This window comes from Peromyscus maniculatus, chromosome 4, assembly GCF_049852395.1.
Source record: "Peromyscus maniculatus bairdii isolate BWxNUB_F1_BW_parent chromosome 4, HU_Pman_BW_mat_3.1, whole genome shotgun sequence".
Classification (NCBI taxonomy): domain Eukaryota; kingdom Metazoa; phylum Chordata; class Mammalia; order Rodentia; family Cricetidae; genus Peromyscus; species Peromyscus maniculatus.
The window spans coordinates 158,596,008-158,612,937 of record NC_134855.1 but is presented as its reverse complement, the minus strand read 5'-3'; the positions used below and the strand labels follow the sequence as shown (position 1 = coordinate 158,612,937).

The 16,930-nt window shown below is 51.9% G+C and overlaps 2 protein-coding genes across 6 annotated transcripts; one reads left to right on the top strand and one right to left on the bottom strand.

The window, feature by feature from the left end:
- Positions 1–826: 826 nt before the first annotated feature.
- Positions 827–6,788, bottom strand: Fndc11 (fibronectin type III domain containing 11). 4 transcript variants are annotated; one of them, XM_006994613.4, is made up of 3 exons: positions 4,766–4,929; positions 4,262–4,407; positions 827–3,485 (listed from the first exon to the last, which is right to left on the bottom strand). In XM_006994613.4, exon 3 carries the CDS (start codon positions 3,473–3,475, stop codon positions 2,474–2,476), a length of 1,002 nt encoding a protein of 333 aa, XP_006994675.1. In that variant the 5' UTR covers positions 3,476–3,485; positions 4,262–4,407; positions 4,766–4,929; the 3' UTR covers positions 827–2,473. The 4 variants fall into 4 exon arrangements, with proteins under 4 accessions (XP_006994675.1, XP_076427516.1, XP_042132902.1 ...); XM_076571401.1 differs by lacking the exons at positions 4,262–4,407; positions 4,766–4,929 and adding an exon at positions 6,682–6,788; XM_042276968.2 differs by lacking the exon at positions 4,262–4,407 and having other exon boundaries at positions 4,766–4,906.
- On the top strand, positions 4,946–16,269 carry Srms (src-related kinase lacking C-terminal regulatory tyrosine and N-terminal myristylation sites). 2 transcript variants are annotated; one of them, XM_076571398.1, is made up of 13 exons: positions 4,946–5,237; positions 5,768–5,870; positions 6,496–6,542; positions 7,926–8,221; positions 8,899–9,118; positions 9,400–9,713; positions 12,401–12,522; positions 13,037–13,203; positions 13,863–14,004; positions 14,105–14,263; positions 14,800–14,981; positions 15,063–15,219; positions 15,471–16,269. In XM_076571398.1, the coding sequence occupies exons 5-13, from the start codon at positions 9,095–9,097 to the stop codon at positions 15,662–15,664; spliced, it is 1,461 nt and encodes a 486-aa protein (XP_076427513.1). In that variant the 5' UTR covers positions 4,946–5,237; positions 5,768–5,870; positions 6,496–6,542; positions 7,926–8,221; positions 8,899–9,094; the 3' UTR covers positions 15,665–16,269. The 2 variants fall into 2 exon arrangements, with proteins under 2 accessions (XP_076427513.1, XP_006994677.3); XM_006994615.4 differs by lacking the exons at positions 4,946–5,237; positions 5,768–5,870; positions 6,496–6,542; positions 7,926–8,221; positions 8,899–9,118 and having other exon boundaries at positions 9,171–9,713.
- The last annotated feature ends 661 nt before the right edge of the window (positions 16,270–16,930 follow it).

Sequence of the window (16,930 nt, the reverse complement as noted above, 5' to 3'; positions counted from 1 at the left end):
CAAGAGTAAACAGGACTGGCCTTCGTCTTGCAGCCATTGAAGTGGTCAGAGGAGCTGAATACAGAACCTAGGAGATGAGTACAGAACTTGGGAGAATGGGGAGAAAAGGGAGTGGTATCCTATCTTGTGACTGAGAAAACTGCACAGTCATAGGAAGCTAGTGGGTAATTTAGCAGAGATGGGCTGAAACTGGAGAGCTAAGTCTGCTGCTGTAGGTTTAGCAGACTGTTCTTAGTCCCCAGGCTGCAGCAGGTCCAAAGTCCTTATGACTGTGACTTCAATGACCACTTATCCAGTCCTCTAGTACTTTGGGCCCCACCACTCCCTCCAAGTCAACTTGTGACATCCATTCATTTTACCTTTGGCTTGTAGCCAAACAAGCTTATCCTAGCACAGCTGATACGAGGATGACAGGGCCAGGAAAAGACGGTGGGGATTCCTAGAGACACTGTAAGGAAAAGAGGTCCCCACAGCCTGTCTGCTGCTAGAGTTAGGGAGGAACAGCAGAGGGCACCAGCTCCACCTGCCCCCTCATCCACCTCGGTCTGCAGTTGAGTTTGGCAGGGATGTAATGTCCTGGCTGGGATCCTGGGGGCAGCTTGTGGCAGAGTGCTAGGGGTGTTATAGTTGAAGATGAGCAAGAGGTTGGGATACCTCTAGCTCAAAGAGCAGTTCAAGAGCAGCCATAAATAAATAGTGGAGTTTAAGGATGGATATGTACTAAAATAAGCAAGACATTCCTAGATGCAGAAGGATCTCCCCCACCTAGAGTCAGGGAGGGCTTCTTAAAGGGGCCTTGAACTTGGTGGGAAGTAATGAGGAATGGTTTTAAGTGGGTTGTTGGAGCTCAAGAAGAGAAGAAAGCCCAGATCCCATCAGGAATAAAGATGCAAGTGTGGTGGAGGTGAAGCAATGAGCCTTGGAAAGGCATCGACACTAGCAGGCAGTGCACAGGCTGGGGATGAGCTCTGTGAACCAGCTCCCCAGCACCTAGTGCCTGTAGTAACTCCACTGTGTCTCCACTTCTAGGTTACATCTCTCTGGGCCTAATGGGGCACAAGGCTGGGCCATAGTTGGGTGCAGGAGTCTTCTGGTCCTAGTCAGTCAGCATGCCAGGCTGCTAGACCTGCATATGCTTCTCTTAGCCAGCCCTTATTCTAGGCCTCCCCTCTCTGGTAGAATTACCATGACCAATACCTAGTCTCCGCCCATAACACACAGACCATTGTGGGTCCATTCTAGATATCTAGGATGACGCTATCCTGTGAGACACCCATAAGCAATTGATACTTTGACCACATGATGCCACAAAGAATGACTATTCTGATTGGTCCATCAGTGAATGGAGGTACCTGGCTTGCTACTCAGGCCGAGCCTCAATAGGCAGAGCACTTCCCCAGTGGGAGAAATGGGGGTCATTATTACTCCCCACCCCAATCCTACTCAGAAAACGACCCCTCTGCCAGTGGAGGAGGATTCCCTGTCTTTGACCACCTGTTCCTGCCAGGCCTAGTAGTCTCAGAATGACTATCACGTATGGTATGTGTGGTAGAGAGGAAGCTGGAATCAGAGTGTGCTGTGTCAGCTCTTATTCCTTTTATCAGCTCTGCTGCTCTGCCCAGGGTACAAGGTGTTATTCTGGACTCAAAGGTGACCAAGCCTGCATCTACCTCTGTGTGTGTGTGTGTGTGTGTGTGTGTGTGTGTGTGTGTGTGTGTGTATATGTGTGCGCGCGCATGCGTGCGCGCACGCTCCTGTTGATCTGGATGGAAGACATTAATGTCAAGGTGCCCTGGACAGCAGTGAGGAATGTGGTCACCTATATGTGCTGAATACCATCAACTAGCTAGCAAGGAGAATAAGTGCTGGGGGTGGTCACGCTTTAGAACCTAGGTACCACTGAATGTCTTAGAAAAGTTCCCAGACAGGCTTCCTTCCTGGGACCCTCACACACTTGGGGTGCCCATGAACTTCAGCTTACTTGGAAAGAATGTAAGATCTTTATTTTAAAAGTAAGACATCTTTGGTCCTGGGCATCCCTGCTCCAAGTCATCTGGGATGCTAACACCAAGGCTATGATGCCCCTCAGTGGTGTCCAGACAGGACCAAAACATCATCTTCCTCAGGGATCTCAAGCTAGGAAGCAGGTAAAGAAATCTGGTTATGGCTGTGAGGGTGAGGGACATATAAGGTGCTGAGGCTGAGAGAGCTGAGTTCCCTAGGGACAGTTCTCATTATTGGAGGTGGCAGCCAAGTACTAGCAGCCAGCACTTCCTGCTCCAGTGGACAGTGGTCCTGAAATGTGCAGCCTGGGGCTCTCCTGGAAAAGACAGAAGGCATAGGGGTTCTGGGGTTCGTGGGATTCTGGGCCATCAGGGAAACACTATGTGGTTGCTGTTGTCTTAAGGCCTAAGTTGTGTCTTTAATTTGGTGTGTGTATACTCCTCTTTATTAGTGGATAAATATTAGAAAATCATCTCTCAGAAGGTGTGGTCAAGGGCAGGCTGGGCTTGCCCAGCCGACTGGGGACAGGCCCTTCAGGGGGTCCTGGCGTGGTCTGCAAGGTGAGGCTGTCCCGCCAGGGCTCATACACCAGGGTGTAGCTTTCTGCCCTCTTGATAGTGAACTTGTAGGTACGGTTGGGCAACAGGTTGTGGACATCAAAGGTGCAGGCAGCCACAGGGACTATGCCACACTGTGTACACTCCTGTTGTGTCCGAGGCTCCAGCAGCTTGAAGCGCAGCTCATACTGCTCTGGTGCTGCTGATTGGATGGTAACAAACCAGCGCAGGCTGACCCAGTCCTGATGGGCCACTGACTCCTTCCGGTCGAACATAACTGGCATCTTCGTGCTTAGCATAAGCCGGATGTGTGGAATTTTGGTGGCTCCAATGTCAGATACCAGGCGGTGCTTGACATGCAGGTGCCCTGGTACCATCATAGCCAGGAAGTTGTCCATGACAGCCGACAGGTCTGCCAACTGTTGTTCCACAAGCCCCCAGCCAGCCAGGAAGGGCCGTGGGTCAGGGGCCTCAAGCAGGGCATCCAGTGCTGCTCGGCCATGGTCCAGCTGTTCCAGCAGGTCCCCAAGCAGCAGGAGCTGGATCTTGGTCTGTGCTGTGCCCACCTTCTTCATGCGCTGAAACTTCCAGGGGTCAATGAGCTGGAACATGGTGTTGGGCAGCACCAGTGGGTTCTGGTCACCTAGGGCCAGGTGCTTAGGGAGGATCTCAATGTAGTAGGAACACTTTTTGAGCAGCTGCATGCGGGCATGGTGGCGCTTGAGCAACTGGGGGCTCAGGTCTGTGGTCAGAAACTCACGCAGCACATTGCGTCGCTCCATATAGGTCCTCCAAGCCTCTGGCTCCAGCAGCTGCTGGTCCTCTGCTTCCTCCACCTCCTCTGAGTCCAGGAAGGAATGTGGACTGTCCAGCTTCATTTTGTCCAGGGCCAGGCCTGTCACCTGGAAGTTCATTGTCTAGGAGCTGAGGGTAAGGACTAGGCATCAGCTGTGATAATCAGACTGGCTCTGCCCCTAACCTAGGCCTTCTGTCTCACATCAGCCTCTGCCCCATAACGGCCTTTGCTCTCTCCTGGACCACAGCCTTCTGAGCAGAGACCCCTGGAGGGGAAGAACATTAGTGTGCATAATAGACAAAAGTAGATGATGGCCAAGAAAGTTCTATCAAGGGGCCAATAGTCTTTTGTGGTGATGAGCTAACAAGGTCAGAGTGGCCTGGAAAGAAGCTCTGGAATATTAACCAGTTGTGAAATAGGTCATAAGCCTCAGGTTCCTCACCTATCATGGATAATGGATGGTGCCTATGGGGCTGTGGAGAGTCTTAGGGTGACCCTTGGGGCACTGATGAATTGCCCATGCATCCCAATACTCTCCAGAGTCCTGGTACACCTCAGCACTGCTACAGTGCTTGGGGACAAGACTAACCAAAGACAGGACTCTACATCATCCTCATGTGGAGAGGGGCTTTGTTTGCCCAAGAACAGAGCAGACCCATCCTACCTTCCCACAGACAGGGAGTCTGAGACTAAAGCTTGGTAGGTTGGTCTTCCTTCATGGTTGCTTTTGATTTTGACATAGCATCTCACTCTGTTGCCCAGGCTGCCATCCAACTCCTATGCTCAAGCCATCTTCTCATCATACCCTCTTGAGACTTCAGGGGTGTATATTATTGTATCCAGTTCATCCCAAAGTTGGAATCATTGACCCCAGAGCCTGCCCTCCTCTCCTTGTCTCCCATACCTGGTCCTCAAATCTGGCTGTCTGTGGAGAGGCTGATGTGCCACAAAGCCCAGCAGCCAGAGCTCCCTGGAGAAGGGACCAACGTCCTGCCAGCTGTCCTTGGCACTGGGCCAGTGGCTTCACTTGGAGATTTCAGGTTGTGGAAACTGAGGTTGGATGAATGAGAAACAGAACTAAGAGACTGGATGACAAGCTCAAGGTCATCCACACAGGTCCCTACTAGTAAGGTTGATTCAAGTTGGCTGCGCTTCCCAAAGACCAATTCAAAGTGACTTGTGTGGGTCAGGAGCGCTAAAACAGGCATCAGGGACAACAGAGAATGGTTCCTGGCTGAATGCAAGCTGAGACCAGGGCCCCAAGACTCTGAGCCAACACAGTTCCTTGCAGCTAGAAAGTTCTGTGGGACTCTCCAAAACTCTTTTTCCCATCTAAGTTATTCCATTTCCCCTGTGAAGACTACCCACCCTGAGCCCCTGGGCACACCTCCCAAAACCATCTACCTACCGCTTCTCTTCCGGATCACCTCAGCGAGCCCCAGCCCCCCTCTGCAAGTGCCTGGAGCCCGCCTCCTCTGCGGAGCCCAGCGGGAGCCGCAGGGTGCACTGTCTGGTCAGCGCAGGCCCTGCCTCAGGTCCACCTGTTGCCATGGGAACCACTGGCCCTTGTGACGCTGTGCACCGGCCCAGGTGCAGGGAACTTTGATTTAAGGGCTGAGCTCAGATATGCGGCAGCAGCGATTTATGTATAGGGCCCCACGGACTCGAAACAAGCTCGACCTTAGCCCGTTCCACGTGCTAGTGAAACTGTTCAGCAGCTTCGTGCCTCCCAGCCATCCAGGAGTCATTATGGTGGCTGGGTCGACAGCCCGGCTTGAAATGGGGTTCCCTGCATCGCAGGAAATTGGTGTCTTTGAGCAGGGACAACTTTGGCTTCTGGGGCCCAAGAAGCCCGCAGGTGCCAGTGGAGTGCAGGGAAGGTGCGCCTGCTTGACATTCCAAACCAAGCTATAGCCTGCAGGTGAAGGGTGTTGGCTTTCCCAGACCTTTGGAAGCTCATGTTCTGTCCCCTCTAGTCTAGATAAATGGGGTTTCCATAGCTCCAGGGATCCTCAAAGGAATCCCAAAGTATAAGTCACCCTCAGACTCCAAACTGGGCTCTGGACCCCTGGATTTACTACCCAGATCCTCCCTCCTCTTTAAGAGCCAGCCTGAGGTTACTCCTAGCAAGGGTCCTAGGGGCTCAGACACCTGAAAGGGGCTGACTCATTTCCATACACTGGCTGTCCTTCCACAGAACTCCCAGCCCTCCTGGTGGCATCTGACAAGCCAGAGAGTAGCTTTCCTACCTGTCAATCTACATTGGCCACAGGTCTTGGAGGTCCTGTAGGGGGTGAAGTGATGGGTGCTGGTTCTGTGCTCATCTAGGCTAGCCATGGTGACTCGTTTTGGGAGTCCCAGGGACAAGAACTAGATTTTTTTTTTTTTTTTTTTTTTTTTTTGGTGAAAGGGATGCCATCTGAAAGTCCAGAAGGGAAACTGGTCCCTGAGAGGTAAGAGAATGAAAAACCACAGGAAAAATACCAGCTCCCCAGCTCTTCCTCAGGAAGGAGGTGGGTAAGGCTCACTATCCTGTTCTTCTTGGGGGTTGGGCTTGTTCTGGGCTTATGAAAGCTCCTCAGTCCACTATGTCTTTTTTTCACTCCTAATTTTTTAGATTTATTTTATTTTATATATTTATATATATAATATATATATATATATATATATATGAACATTTTATCTGAATGTATGTATGTGCACCATGTGCATGCTTGGTGCCCACAGAGGTTAGAAGAGGGCATTGGTTTCCCTGGAACTGGAGTTAAGGATGATTTTTAATCCACCGTGTAGATGCTGGCAACTGAACCCAGGCATCTGCAACAGTAACAAAGTTCCCTTAACTTCTGAGCCATCTCTCCAGCCTCTCTTATTTTTAATTAAAAAATTCATTTTGAGGTGTGCAGAGCCACATGCATGCTTTGCTGTGTTTTGTTTGTTTGCTTTTTACGGGGTGTTACCCTGTAGCCCCACTGGCCTGAAACTCTGTAGACCAGGCTGGGCTCAAATTCACAGAGATCCACCTTCCTCTTTCTCCCAAACTCTGGGATTAAAGGCATGCACCATCACAGCTGGCTCACAGCAGTTGTAAAGAATGATGGTCCTACAATCCCACTTATCCTTCATCCATTTTCCCAGATGCAAATTCTTGAAAAGTTGAAGCACCAGATCATACCAGGACACAGGTAGGTCTGTGACTACAGAGATACCCCATGGAGTCCAGCAGGGCCAGCCCATCTCCAAGTCATTCCTTGTCTTACTTTTTATTGCTGTGACAAGATACCACAACCAAGCCAACTTATAGAAGAGCTTTTTGGGACTTACAATTTCAGAGGGTGAATCCGTGATCATTATGGTAGGGAGCATGGCAGCAGGCAGCAGGCAGCAGGCAGGCATGGTACTGGATCAGTAGCTGAGAGTTTGCGTTCTTATCTGCAAGATAGAGGCAGAGAAAGCTAACTGGGGATGATATGGGCTTTTGAAACCTCAGAGTCCACCCACCTCCCCATGATACACTTCCTCCTACAAGGCAAACCTAATCCTTCCCAAATAATCCAACCAACTAGCGACCAACTGTCAAATATGTGAGCCTATGAGGGCCATTCTCATTTGAATCACCACATTCCACTTCCTGACCACCATAGGCTTGTGGTCATATCATAATGCAAAATGCATTTAGTACAGCTTCAAAAGTCCTCATAATCTTTTTAGAGTCTCAACACAGTTTAAAAGTCAGTCAAAGGACTCAAGGCAGTCTCTTAATTGTAAGCCCCTATTAAATTAAAACCAAAAAGCAAATTACATGCTTGCAACATACAATGGCACAGAATATACAATTCTATCTGTTCTAGCTCCTAGAAATGGATGGGATTCTTTCTTTTCTCCTTCCTTCCCTTCCTTCCTTCCTTCCTTCCTTCCTTCCTTCCTTCCTTCCTTCCTTCCTTCCTTCTTTCTTTCTTTTTTGAGCTGGATCCTACAAATTCTCTCCCTGCTCTGATCTTGGGGAGGGACTGAACTCTCCTCATCTATAGGAGGAGAAAGAAGACTCCTCTACCTTGAAGCTTTTTTGACAACAGTTCTCAGTCTCCTGTCTCTCGGCATTTCCTTGAGTTGATAAAAGATCTGGGGACCAGGACTGGAGAACAGGTCATTGGACAAAGCAGAGTCCTCTATTCTTGGCCATCAGTCTGTCTTTGGGCTCCAGCTACACATAGAATGTGCTAAGTCCCTGAGACCAGGACCCAGTGACTTTAGGGGCAAGGGAGTGTTCAGGAGGAATCTACACTCAGTGCCCTGAGCCTGACCTCACCATGATCAATGCAGAGGGGATCTCCCTGTGGCTTCACAGACTGAAGATAGGAAACTTAATTTCTTACTAGGAAGGTACATCATTCATGTTGAGGATTTGGGTGTGAAAATCTCCATTTATACCCAGCAGTCAGGTGTGAACATCAAGGCCCCTTCTGGCACTCCCTGAATTTTATATTTGTAATTACCTTTTCTAGACACCCACCAGGCTGTATCTCTATGACATGGAGCTTGTGCCTTAGGGTTCCTGTCCCTTTCAGGCTGCTCAAGCTGGGGATTGGGATTCTGCTATCTGGGATGCTGGAAGGCCAAAGCCAGTGAACGCATAGGTATCTCTAGTACATCAGAACTTGCAAATTGCCCCAGGTGCTTCAGAAAAAAAAGTCTCTGCTTCTCTAGAGTAGATGGGGGAAGAAACCTGTTTGATATGTTGGAAGTATAAGCAGTGGAAGAAGGATCTGCAGTAATTACATATGGAAGCTTAATAGAAACCACTCAGGAGCTGAAGTGTTGTGCTTGGGAGAGAGAAGCCAGCAAGGGGGCAGAGAGCCTGCGGGTAAGGCCCCCTCCTCAGACTGAAACAGGCACATGTTCAAGAACTAAGCTTTCTGGGGCTTGGTGAAAAATTGGGTGGCAGGCAGCTTGCTTCATTCTTCAGAAAGAGAATTCAGGATTAGGTGAGAGCCTGTCTGAGGCTTATCCACTGCCCTTTCCTTATATGCTGACCATATCCCCAAGCCAAAGTCCTAGATATCTAAGTCTCCTCCTCTCTGCAGTGGTATTAAGTATCTCCTGGCTATGAAGTGGCTCAGAAATCATACTCCATCCACACTTCCTAAGTACCTGGACCCTCACTGATGCCCCTACGATTGCTACCAGCATTTTTAAATACAGGAATCAGGATGCCAAGAGCTAACTGTGTGTTGAGCATATGCTCCAGAGGCCACTGCTAAGTTGGACAGGCTGCCCATACCTACTGCCATCTGGCCCTGAATGGGGCGGTGGGGCGGTAATGTTAAAGAATTAGTTAACATTTAAAAAACCAAATAGTATTTCAAAGACATATGGCCACTGGTGATAAGCTGCTCCCTCTGTAGACCCCACTCCCTAGGGCAGCTGCTGGTTGCACATGCCAGGCTAGCAGAGCAGAGCAGGGAGTGTACCTGGGAGTGGGGAGTTAAAGAAAGGGCTGCTAGTCCCAGTTGGCCCTCTTCTCCCCGCCCCTTCCCATAGGCTCCGCCCAACTCCGTCTAGCCTAGGAGCCTACTGCCAGCACAATCTCAAGCTCAGCTGCTTTTAACCCTAGCCGAGATCCTACTCACCAGATCACACAGCTGTGGAAGGATAGGAGGAGCAGCCTGTGTGGCCCTGGGCCGGATGTCACCCTCCGCTGAAACGTGCCGTGTGCCTGATTGAGGAGCCCTCTGTAATGACCTCCGGGGTTAGGGTTAGGGTCCGTGTCACCTGTCACTTCCCTATCCCGTGCCAAATAGGGTTGTGGGCAGGAAGCACGGGGTAGCTTGACTGTCCCACCAGCCTTTCTGGTTTCTCCCTCGTACCGTGGGCTCCTTGGTGCATGGCTGTAGTGCTCAGCCTTCTCAGCGGCAGCACTGAGGGAGATTACTGACCCAAATTGGCTCCATGCGCCTTCGCCTTCGTCCACAACCAGGCCCCCTAGGCATGGAGCCCTTCTTCCGGAAGCGGCTCACTTTCTTGTCCTTTTTCTGGGATAAGATCTGGCCAGCGGGTGAGTCGGAGGAAGACATCCCCCGGATCCAGGGACTTGACGACAACCCAGTGCTGGAGCAGCCCGCTGCCATTGAGCCTTGCAGCTTTCCCGCCCCACGCGCGCGACTTTTCCGCGCGCTCTACGACTTCACTGCTCGGTGTGCAGAGGAACTGAGCGTCAGCCGCGGAGACAGACTCTACGCCCTCAAGGAGGAGGGCGACTACATCTTTGCCCAAAGGCTCTCTGGGCCGCCCAGTACGGGACTGGTTCCAGTCACCTACCTTGCCAAGGCCACCCCTGAGACGCCCTCAGACCAACCGTAAGTATCTGGGCTTGGGATGTAGGGCTGAAAGGCTGCCAGGCCCAGTGGAGTATGTCAGGGTTTTGAGAGTAGGAAATACCTGCTTACAGTCAGTGAGGGCTTATTGAGTGCCTCCTGACACTGGGCTGAGCAGACGAGTGTGGCATAGCAGTACAAACAGGAAGAGCTACACTGTTGAGGGGGAACCCAGTAGTGAGCAAGTCCAGGGAACCAATAGCTGGATAGACCAGGTACTCAGCATAGTCATTTCAGGACCCTGCCTCTGTATAGAGGTTGTAATAGAATGCAGTGAGTGGTTGCTGTTTCCAAGCCAGGAGCTGAGGTCTGAGATGCCTTTACAGGTGATATAGTGTTGTACTGCTTGGAAATGTGGGGGCCACACCTGAGCCTCCAGGTGGCTCTGCAGGGTCCCCAGTACTTCCAGGCACTGCAAACCAGGCCAGGGCCTATCTTATCTATTCGTATTCACCCAACCACCTCAAATGGAGTCTAAATATGAGGCAGATATAGCCCTGATTTGTTTCAGTGAGTGGGTGTGGGGGACAGCCTACTCTTTGCCCACAAGGCTGGGCAGTCACTGGCAGAGAGTGGCTGGTTTTAGTGTCCAGCTCTTGCATACCAGCAAGGATGCAGCAGGGTCATGGCAGGAATCCATTGAAAGCACAACAACTTGTCTAGGAAACTGTCTCTGGTCTTGCACTCAACTGGTCATGGCCCGAGTCATCCACATACCAACCTCAGGCATTAGAAGTGCTCAAATCCATCTCTAGTCTCCTGAAGACCCCTCAGCAGTCACAGCCTCCCATCAGGTTTTATGTGGTAGGTGAAACTGAGCCATAGAAAGGGATCCAGGCACTTGCCCCATACCTGCTTGCTGGCCCCCAGCAGAGCGTAGACTAGGTCAAGTAGCTGTTTTGGTGGAGGGGTCCCTCAGGCACCCAGGTGTGGGAGACAGAACTTGTGAACAGTTCCTGCAGGCTGCTGGTATGACAGGCAGGGCTGGGTTCCTGGAGGCGGGGCTGCTAGTGGGAGAGCTAATGACTGCCTGGACCTGGAGATCAAAGCACTGACCACACTTACAGTGTCATTAGTCCCAGACATCTGGCCCTGTAATCAAGGGAGAGACCCTTGAGGCATATCCTCCAGACTTCAGGCTGTCACAGAAGCCCAGCTATATCCCATAGTGGTTTGTATCCTGTCATGGCTTCAAGGAAAGGCTGGGGCTATGTTGGAGAAACTCACACTTTTGGTCTTCCACAGTCTTGTCCTGTTGTCCTGAGAAGGGACCTCACCCCAGGGGCTCTTCACCTGCCAGAAGATCTCAGTTTCCTGCCCACAGATCCTATAAGTAAGGGCTCTGGCTCTTAGTAGAGACACAGGAAGCTTCAAGGGTCTAGACTTCCAGCTTCTGAAACGAGTTTGTGGACTTTCTTAAGCATGCTGCCCAGCCCAGGCTCCATCTGTATCCTTGATAGTCCCTCACATCCATTCAGCCTGCCAATACAAACTCCTGCTTCTCAGGCTTGGCCTCTGTCTCCTTATTTGCTAACATCTTTCTGTCTCAGCTGTGCTCACCTCTCCTGCTCCAGCCCAGGCCCACACCCTGGCCACACCAGTTCTTCTCCCACGTATCCCTAGGAGAGGGACTGGCCTGTCTGCTCTTTTGTGAACTAACTTGAGTCACACCGATTGTCCCCTACGACCTTGCCTCCATCTGAAGGAAGGACTAAGCTCACTTGCATTGCTGTGGTCTTCAACCCACTGGGTTTCTGGAAGTTCTCAGAAATGGAAAAGCTTGGATAGGAAGTTGAGCCAGCTGTGGAAACTTGCTTGGGCTTTGGGGACCAGAGGTGCCTACAATGGAGTAGATCTGGGAGTGACTTTATCTTTCTGAGGTTGTTTCTGGCTCCTAAGAAGGAAGGGAGTAGCTAGGCATGGTGGTATGTGTTTTTAATCCCAGCACTTGGAGGCTGAGGCAGGTGAATCTTTGAGACCAGCCTTGTCTACATAGTGAGTCCCAAGCCAACCAAGACTATACAATGAGATCCTGTCTTTAAAAAAAGAAAAGAAAAGAAAGAAGTGAATGGAGCCATACCTGATGTGACTTAGCTGTCAGAGGCTGGCCCACCTAGGCATGGCCCTTCAGAGGGCACAAGGTACTTAGAGTAAGCACCCCCCCAAACTTCTATTGTCTGCTTCTGCTAACATCCTGACCAACCTGCCTTAGTCTCCTTCTTCTGGGACCCCCAGATCCCATGTAGCCAATCTCTCAGATGAGCCATGCCCAGACAGATAACACCCCTGGTTCTTTCCCTGGTCATACTAGCAGTTCTGTGGGTGTTTCTGGGGCAGCCCCTGGGGACCTTGGTTCCCAGTGGAGCCCCACAGGGACTCAACACATTTTCAAGTTTGGGGTTTTGGTCTTTGTCCAGGGCTGTTAGTTTTTGGTGAGGCCTGGTGAACATAATCTGAGTGGAGCATGAGCGTTATATTAGAGTAACAGCCCAGGTTAGTGGACAGTCATACCAGTGTGAAGGAGATTCCAGTCACCTGATGGTGATGACCTGGGACCCCAGCTTCAGGCACTGGGCACATTTTCTCCCTGAGAGACAGCTGAGTTCTCATACCTTGCCAGGGTCACATGGCTGGGTCTGAAAGATGACTATTGTGTCCTGGATTTACAGTTGGTACTTCAGTGGGATCAGCAGGACTCAGGCCCAGCAGTTGCTTTTGTCTCCCGCCAATGCACCTGGAGCCTTCCTCATCCGGCCCAGCGAAAGCAGCGTCGGGGGATATTCTCTGTCAGGTACTCAGACAACCCCTCAAGACTTCATATCTGGGTGGGGTATCTTGCTCAGCACTACCAGGCCAGACCTTCTTGACCTTAGAGTGGTTGATCCCTATACTGGTAGCCCTTCATATAGACACGCTAGTCATCAAGTTCCCTCCCTCCCTCCCTCCCTCCCTCCCTCCCTCCCTCCCTCCCTCCCTCCCTCCCTCCCTTCCTCCCTCTCTCCTTATGTCCTTCTCTCCCTCCCTCTCTTCTTCCCTTCCTTCCTTCCCTTTCTCTTTCTCCCTACTTCCTCCATTCACCACCTAGTGGACTTAGTATTTCATTCAACAAGTACCTATTTAACATTCTTTGTCCCCAGGGCTCCCTGGCTGTCCTGTGGCCTGTAGCTGCTCATGTCCCCTCTTGTACAGAGTATTGTCCACCTCAATGACCCCATGGCCAAGCTGAGTGAAGCCACTTGGGACACTGGGGTATGGGTGTCTGAGACAGGTGTAGCCAAGGCACTGTTTTCCATCTCTGTCTCCAGTTCGGGCCCAAACCAAAGTCTGCCACTACCGCATCTGCATGGCACCTGGTGGCAGCCTCTACCTGCAGGAGGGCCGGTTCTTCCCCAGCCTGGATGCATTGCTCGATTACTACAAGACCAACTGGAAGCTGATACAGAACCCTCTGTTGCAGCCCTGCATACCCCAGGTGGACCTGAGATATTCCCCATATCTGGGGAATACCGAGGACCCTGTCTTAGAGTTTCTTGGCAAGCCTCTGGCCTAGACCTGGTCAGGGAACATCCAGTATCCAGTGGCTTCTTTATTTTGGTGGAGTTGGCCCCTTTACCATTTTTATCTCCTCTGAGGCTGTTGGAAGACTGGAGACCCCTGAGGAATATAAGATTCTTAATTCTGTAGGGCACCAGGAGGAGTTAAGGCTGGTGTGGGAAGGTTGCTCCAAGTCCTGAGGGCAGAAGCTAAGAGAGGAGATATTGTTTCCCCCAGTATCTGGTATTACTGGGTCCAGGGCAGCAATCTGGTTCCTCTGGTTCTGTAATGACAGCCTAGCCAGGGCTTGTAATGAGTATTTGTAGACGGATGTCCGGCTCTGGTAAGGGGGCCACATAGGTCCCCAAAGCAATTAGCTTCCTGCCCTGGGCTTGGCCTCCTGGAGGTCAGCTATGGTCTCTCCTCTGTCCCTGCCTGGGCCTGGAGTAAGGGTGTGCTGGGGAGGGAGAGGCTGAGGCCTGATGTTGGGGCTCTTCCTGAGACTCACAGGGAGGCTAGGTTCAAATAGTAGCTCAGCCTTCCTGCCCACTCTGCTAGGGGAGTCTCAGGCAGCACATTGAGTGTCCCTTCCCACAGATGCCCCTGGCTCAGGACGAGTGGGAACGGCCACGCTCAGAATTTGTCCTTCGGAGAAAGCTGGGTGAAGGCTTCTTCGGGGAGGTGTGGGAAGGCCTGTGGCTAGGCTCTATGCCTGTGGCGGTGAAGGTTATCAAATCAGGTGAGGCCTTGCACCCAGGCTTGGGCAGCACTGCCCTCTGATCCTGGAGCCTGGGGCAGTGGTGGCCATGCACAGTCCTAGAGCAGCATTCTTTCCACAGCTGACATGAAACTGGCAGACCTCACCAAGGAGATTGAGGCACTGAAGAGCTTGAGGCACGAGCGACTGATTCGGCTTCACGCCATATGCTCCCTGGGTGAACCTGTGTACATCGTTACTGAACTCATGGGCAAGGGCAACTTGCAGGTCTACCTGGGCAGTGAGTAACCTCCACTTGGGCAGTGAATACCCTCCCTGACATCAACCTGTAGCAGCCACCTCTGCCAACCCTTATGATAACATTCATGCTCTGGGTCGACAAAGAAGAATCCTTAGGCCTTTGGAAGGGATACATGTGGCCCAGGTTGCAGACACCTGGTCCTACTGGGCCTCTGATCAGGAGAGGTATTGAAGCCAAGGGTCTGGGCCAGGCCTAGATTTAGCTGGTGGCTCTGAGGCTGGGGCTGCAGTTTGTGTCACCAACCTCTGATATATTGCCTTGGACCCAGTCCAGGTTGGGTACTCTCTCCCTTGGGGGTCCAGGCAGGTGCAGAGAAACAGCTTGCACTGAGGCCTGTGGTGAGTGCAAGACTTCCTTTTTCATTTTATTCATTGCCTACTAGGCCTTAGTAGATGGTGCTGCTCTCACTACCTCAGAGATGGGGGAACCAAGGCTCAGAGGAAGCACATGCACATGCTTGCCAGCCATCATCCTGTGCCCTCAGGAGTACTGCTACCCAACCTCTCTCTCTGCAGGCCCTGAGGGAAAGGCCCTGAGCCTGCCTCATCTACTGGGGTTTGCCTGCCAAGTTGCTGAGGGCATGAGCTACCTGGAGGAAAGGCGTGTTGTCCACCGGGACTTGGCTGCTAGGAACGTGCTGGTGGGTGATGACCTCACCTGCAAAGTAGCTGATTTCGGCCTGGCCAGGCTGCTCAAGGTCAGTGGGGCTCTAGGCTCCTAACCCCTGCAGAGGGGAAGGCATTACTCTGAATTCCCCACCATTACCCCTCATCCCCAGGATGATGTCTACTCCCCAAGCAGTGGCTCCAAGATCCCTGTCAAGTGGACGGCACCTGAGGCAGCTAATTACCGTGTCTTCTCCCAAAAGTCAGATGTCTGGTCCTTTGGCATCCTGCTATATGAGGTCTTCACTTATGGCCAGTGTCCCTATGAAGGTGAGCCATCTGAGAGGAAACCATGACTCATCAGAGAAAGTTTAGTCTGAGGGAGGTAGCCTGGGGTCCACCCTGGGGGAAGAGATATACACTGCCCTGGGAGTCACTGACCCCCAAAGGGACCAGGATAGGGGCTGGAGTACGAGCACAGACTGGTCATGTAGAGGCCTGGGTTGGGAGAATCTCCTTGGTGACACCCAGGCAGAATCAAGGCAGCTGCTGCCTGGCCCCTCTTGCTGGCCTCTTACCAGGAATGACCAACCACGAGACACTACAGCAGATCAGCCGTGGGTACCGGTTGCCACGCCCAGCTGCCTGCCCAGCAGAGGTCTATGTGCTTATGGTGGAGTGCTGGAAGGGCAGCCCTGAGGAGCGTCCCACCTTTGCCGCACTGAGGGAGAAGATGAATGCCATACACAGGCGTCTCCATCTGAGCCTCACGTGACCAGGTCTCCAGCCCCACAGGCAGCAGTTATGGCAACTGCTTCCGAAGGGTGTCTCCCAAGGAAACACCTGTCGCCAACACACGTGGGAGATGCCGCACAACTGGGAATGGCAACAGCCTCAGAGAACCCCATGCTGAGGGCCCTTCTCTGACAAGGGCCAGTACTTACATGTGCACAACACCAGATGGACACATGTAGACTGGGTCTGGTCGTGAGCACTTACTTAGATGTGAAGGCTGTGTCCTCCTCCTGGCACAGTTTGAATCCCTGGTGCCTCCAAAGTGTTGATCAAGTACAGAAGAGGAGCTGTAAGGAAGTGTACCAGCAGAGCCAGCAATTCCCTCTCTGCCCTCACCTCACTCTGGGCTTGGCTTCCTCAGCTCCCTTCTAGGATCAAGGACAAGAAGCCCAATTTCTCTCAAGTCTGACTGTGGGTTTGGTTAAGTATCCAGTGCTAGGGCTCCCAAGCACACCTCACCAGTACATGCTGTGTGCTCACAGGGGATGGTAGCATCCCCTGCCCATACCCCACTGCCCCCACAGGTACTGGTAAACTCTAGGCACACAGAGCCAGCTTCAATAAACATGCTCCAATGGATTCACATACCAGTTCCCAGAATGGAGTGCTGGAGGCTCTAAAAGATGGGAGCCAGAGCTGCATTGCAGTGTGGACCCCCATGACATTAATGTTGGAGACTGCTGGAGCTCCCTGGCCTGGTGTTGAAGCCAGAAAGTTCTTCAGTTTCAGAAAGGGTGGACTGGTTGTTTGGTGGTCAGCACTCCCAGGCCTTCCCAGATGCAAAGGGATGGCGTCTCAAGACTGTTTCTTTGGAAGGGCAGTGATTAGGAGGCAGAATTTTCTGGTTGGCAGGTTTAGTCAGATAGAGGTAGGATGCTGACAACCAGACAACCTACTTTCTGGGGCAAAGCCCCCGTGGGTCACTTTTGTGTTTGAGTGTGACACCTTGAGAAGTTGGGCCCTGGATCATTCAACACTTTAGGGCACTAGGAGCCGTATACTGAGGATTAGGCGGCCTTTGCTCAGGGATCCAAGGCCATTTCACTCTCCTAGCAGCTGTCTCCAGAAGGCTGTAAGGCAGAAAGGCTGGCAGTCCCCTAAAGGGGATGGAATTTGGGGCCAGCTCTGCACCCACCAAAGCCAATTTGCTCATGATCACCGACCACATCTGTGGGTTGGCTAAGAGGGAGCTGGGTCACTTCCATGACCTATCTCTGTTGGCTAAGGCCTTCAGGAGGCCATGGGG

What these genes read in the sequence shown, in the direction of transcription:
- Fndc11 (XM_076571401.1), bottom strand. Translation starts at nt 3,475, where the DNA reads ATGAACTTCCAGGTGACAGGCCTGGCCCTGGACAAAATGAAGCTGGAC.
- Srms (XM_006994615.4), top strand. Translation starts at nt 9,307, where the DNA reads ATGCGCCTTCGCCTTCGTCCACAACCAGGCCCCCTAGGCATGGAGCCC. An exon ending in CGGGGGATATTCTCTGTCAG is followed by an intron (nt 12,523 to 13,036) that starts GTACTCAGACAA and finishes CTCTGTCTCCAG; the next exon opens with TTCGGGCCCAAACCAAAGTC. An exon ending in TGGCCAGTGTCCCTATGAAG is followed by an intron (nt 15,220 to 15,470) that starts GTGAGCCATCTG and finishes GCCTCTTACCAG; the next exon opens with GAATGACCAACCACGAGACA.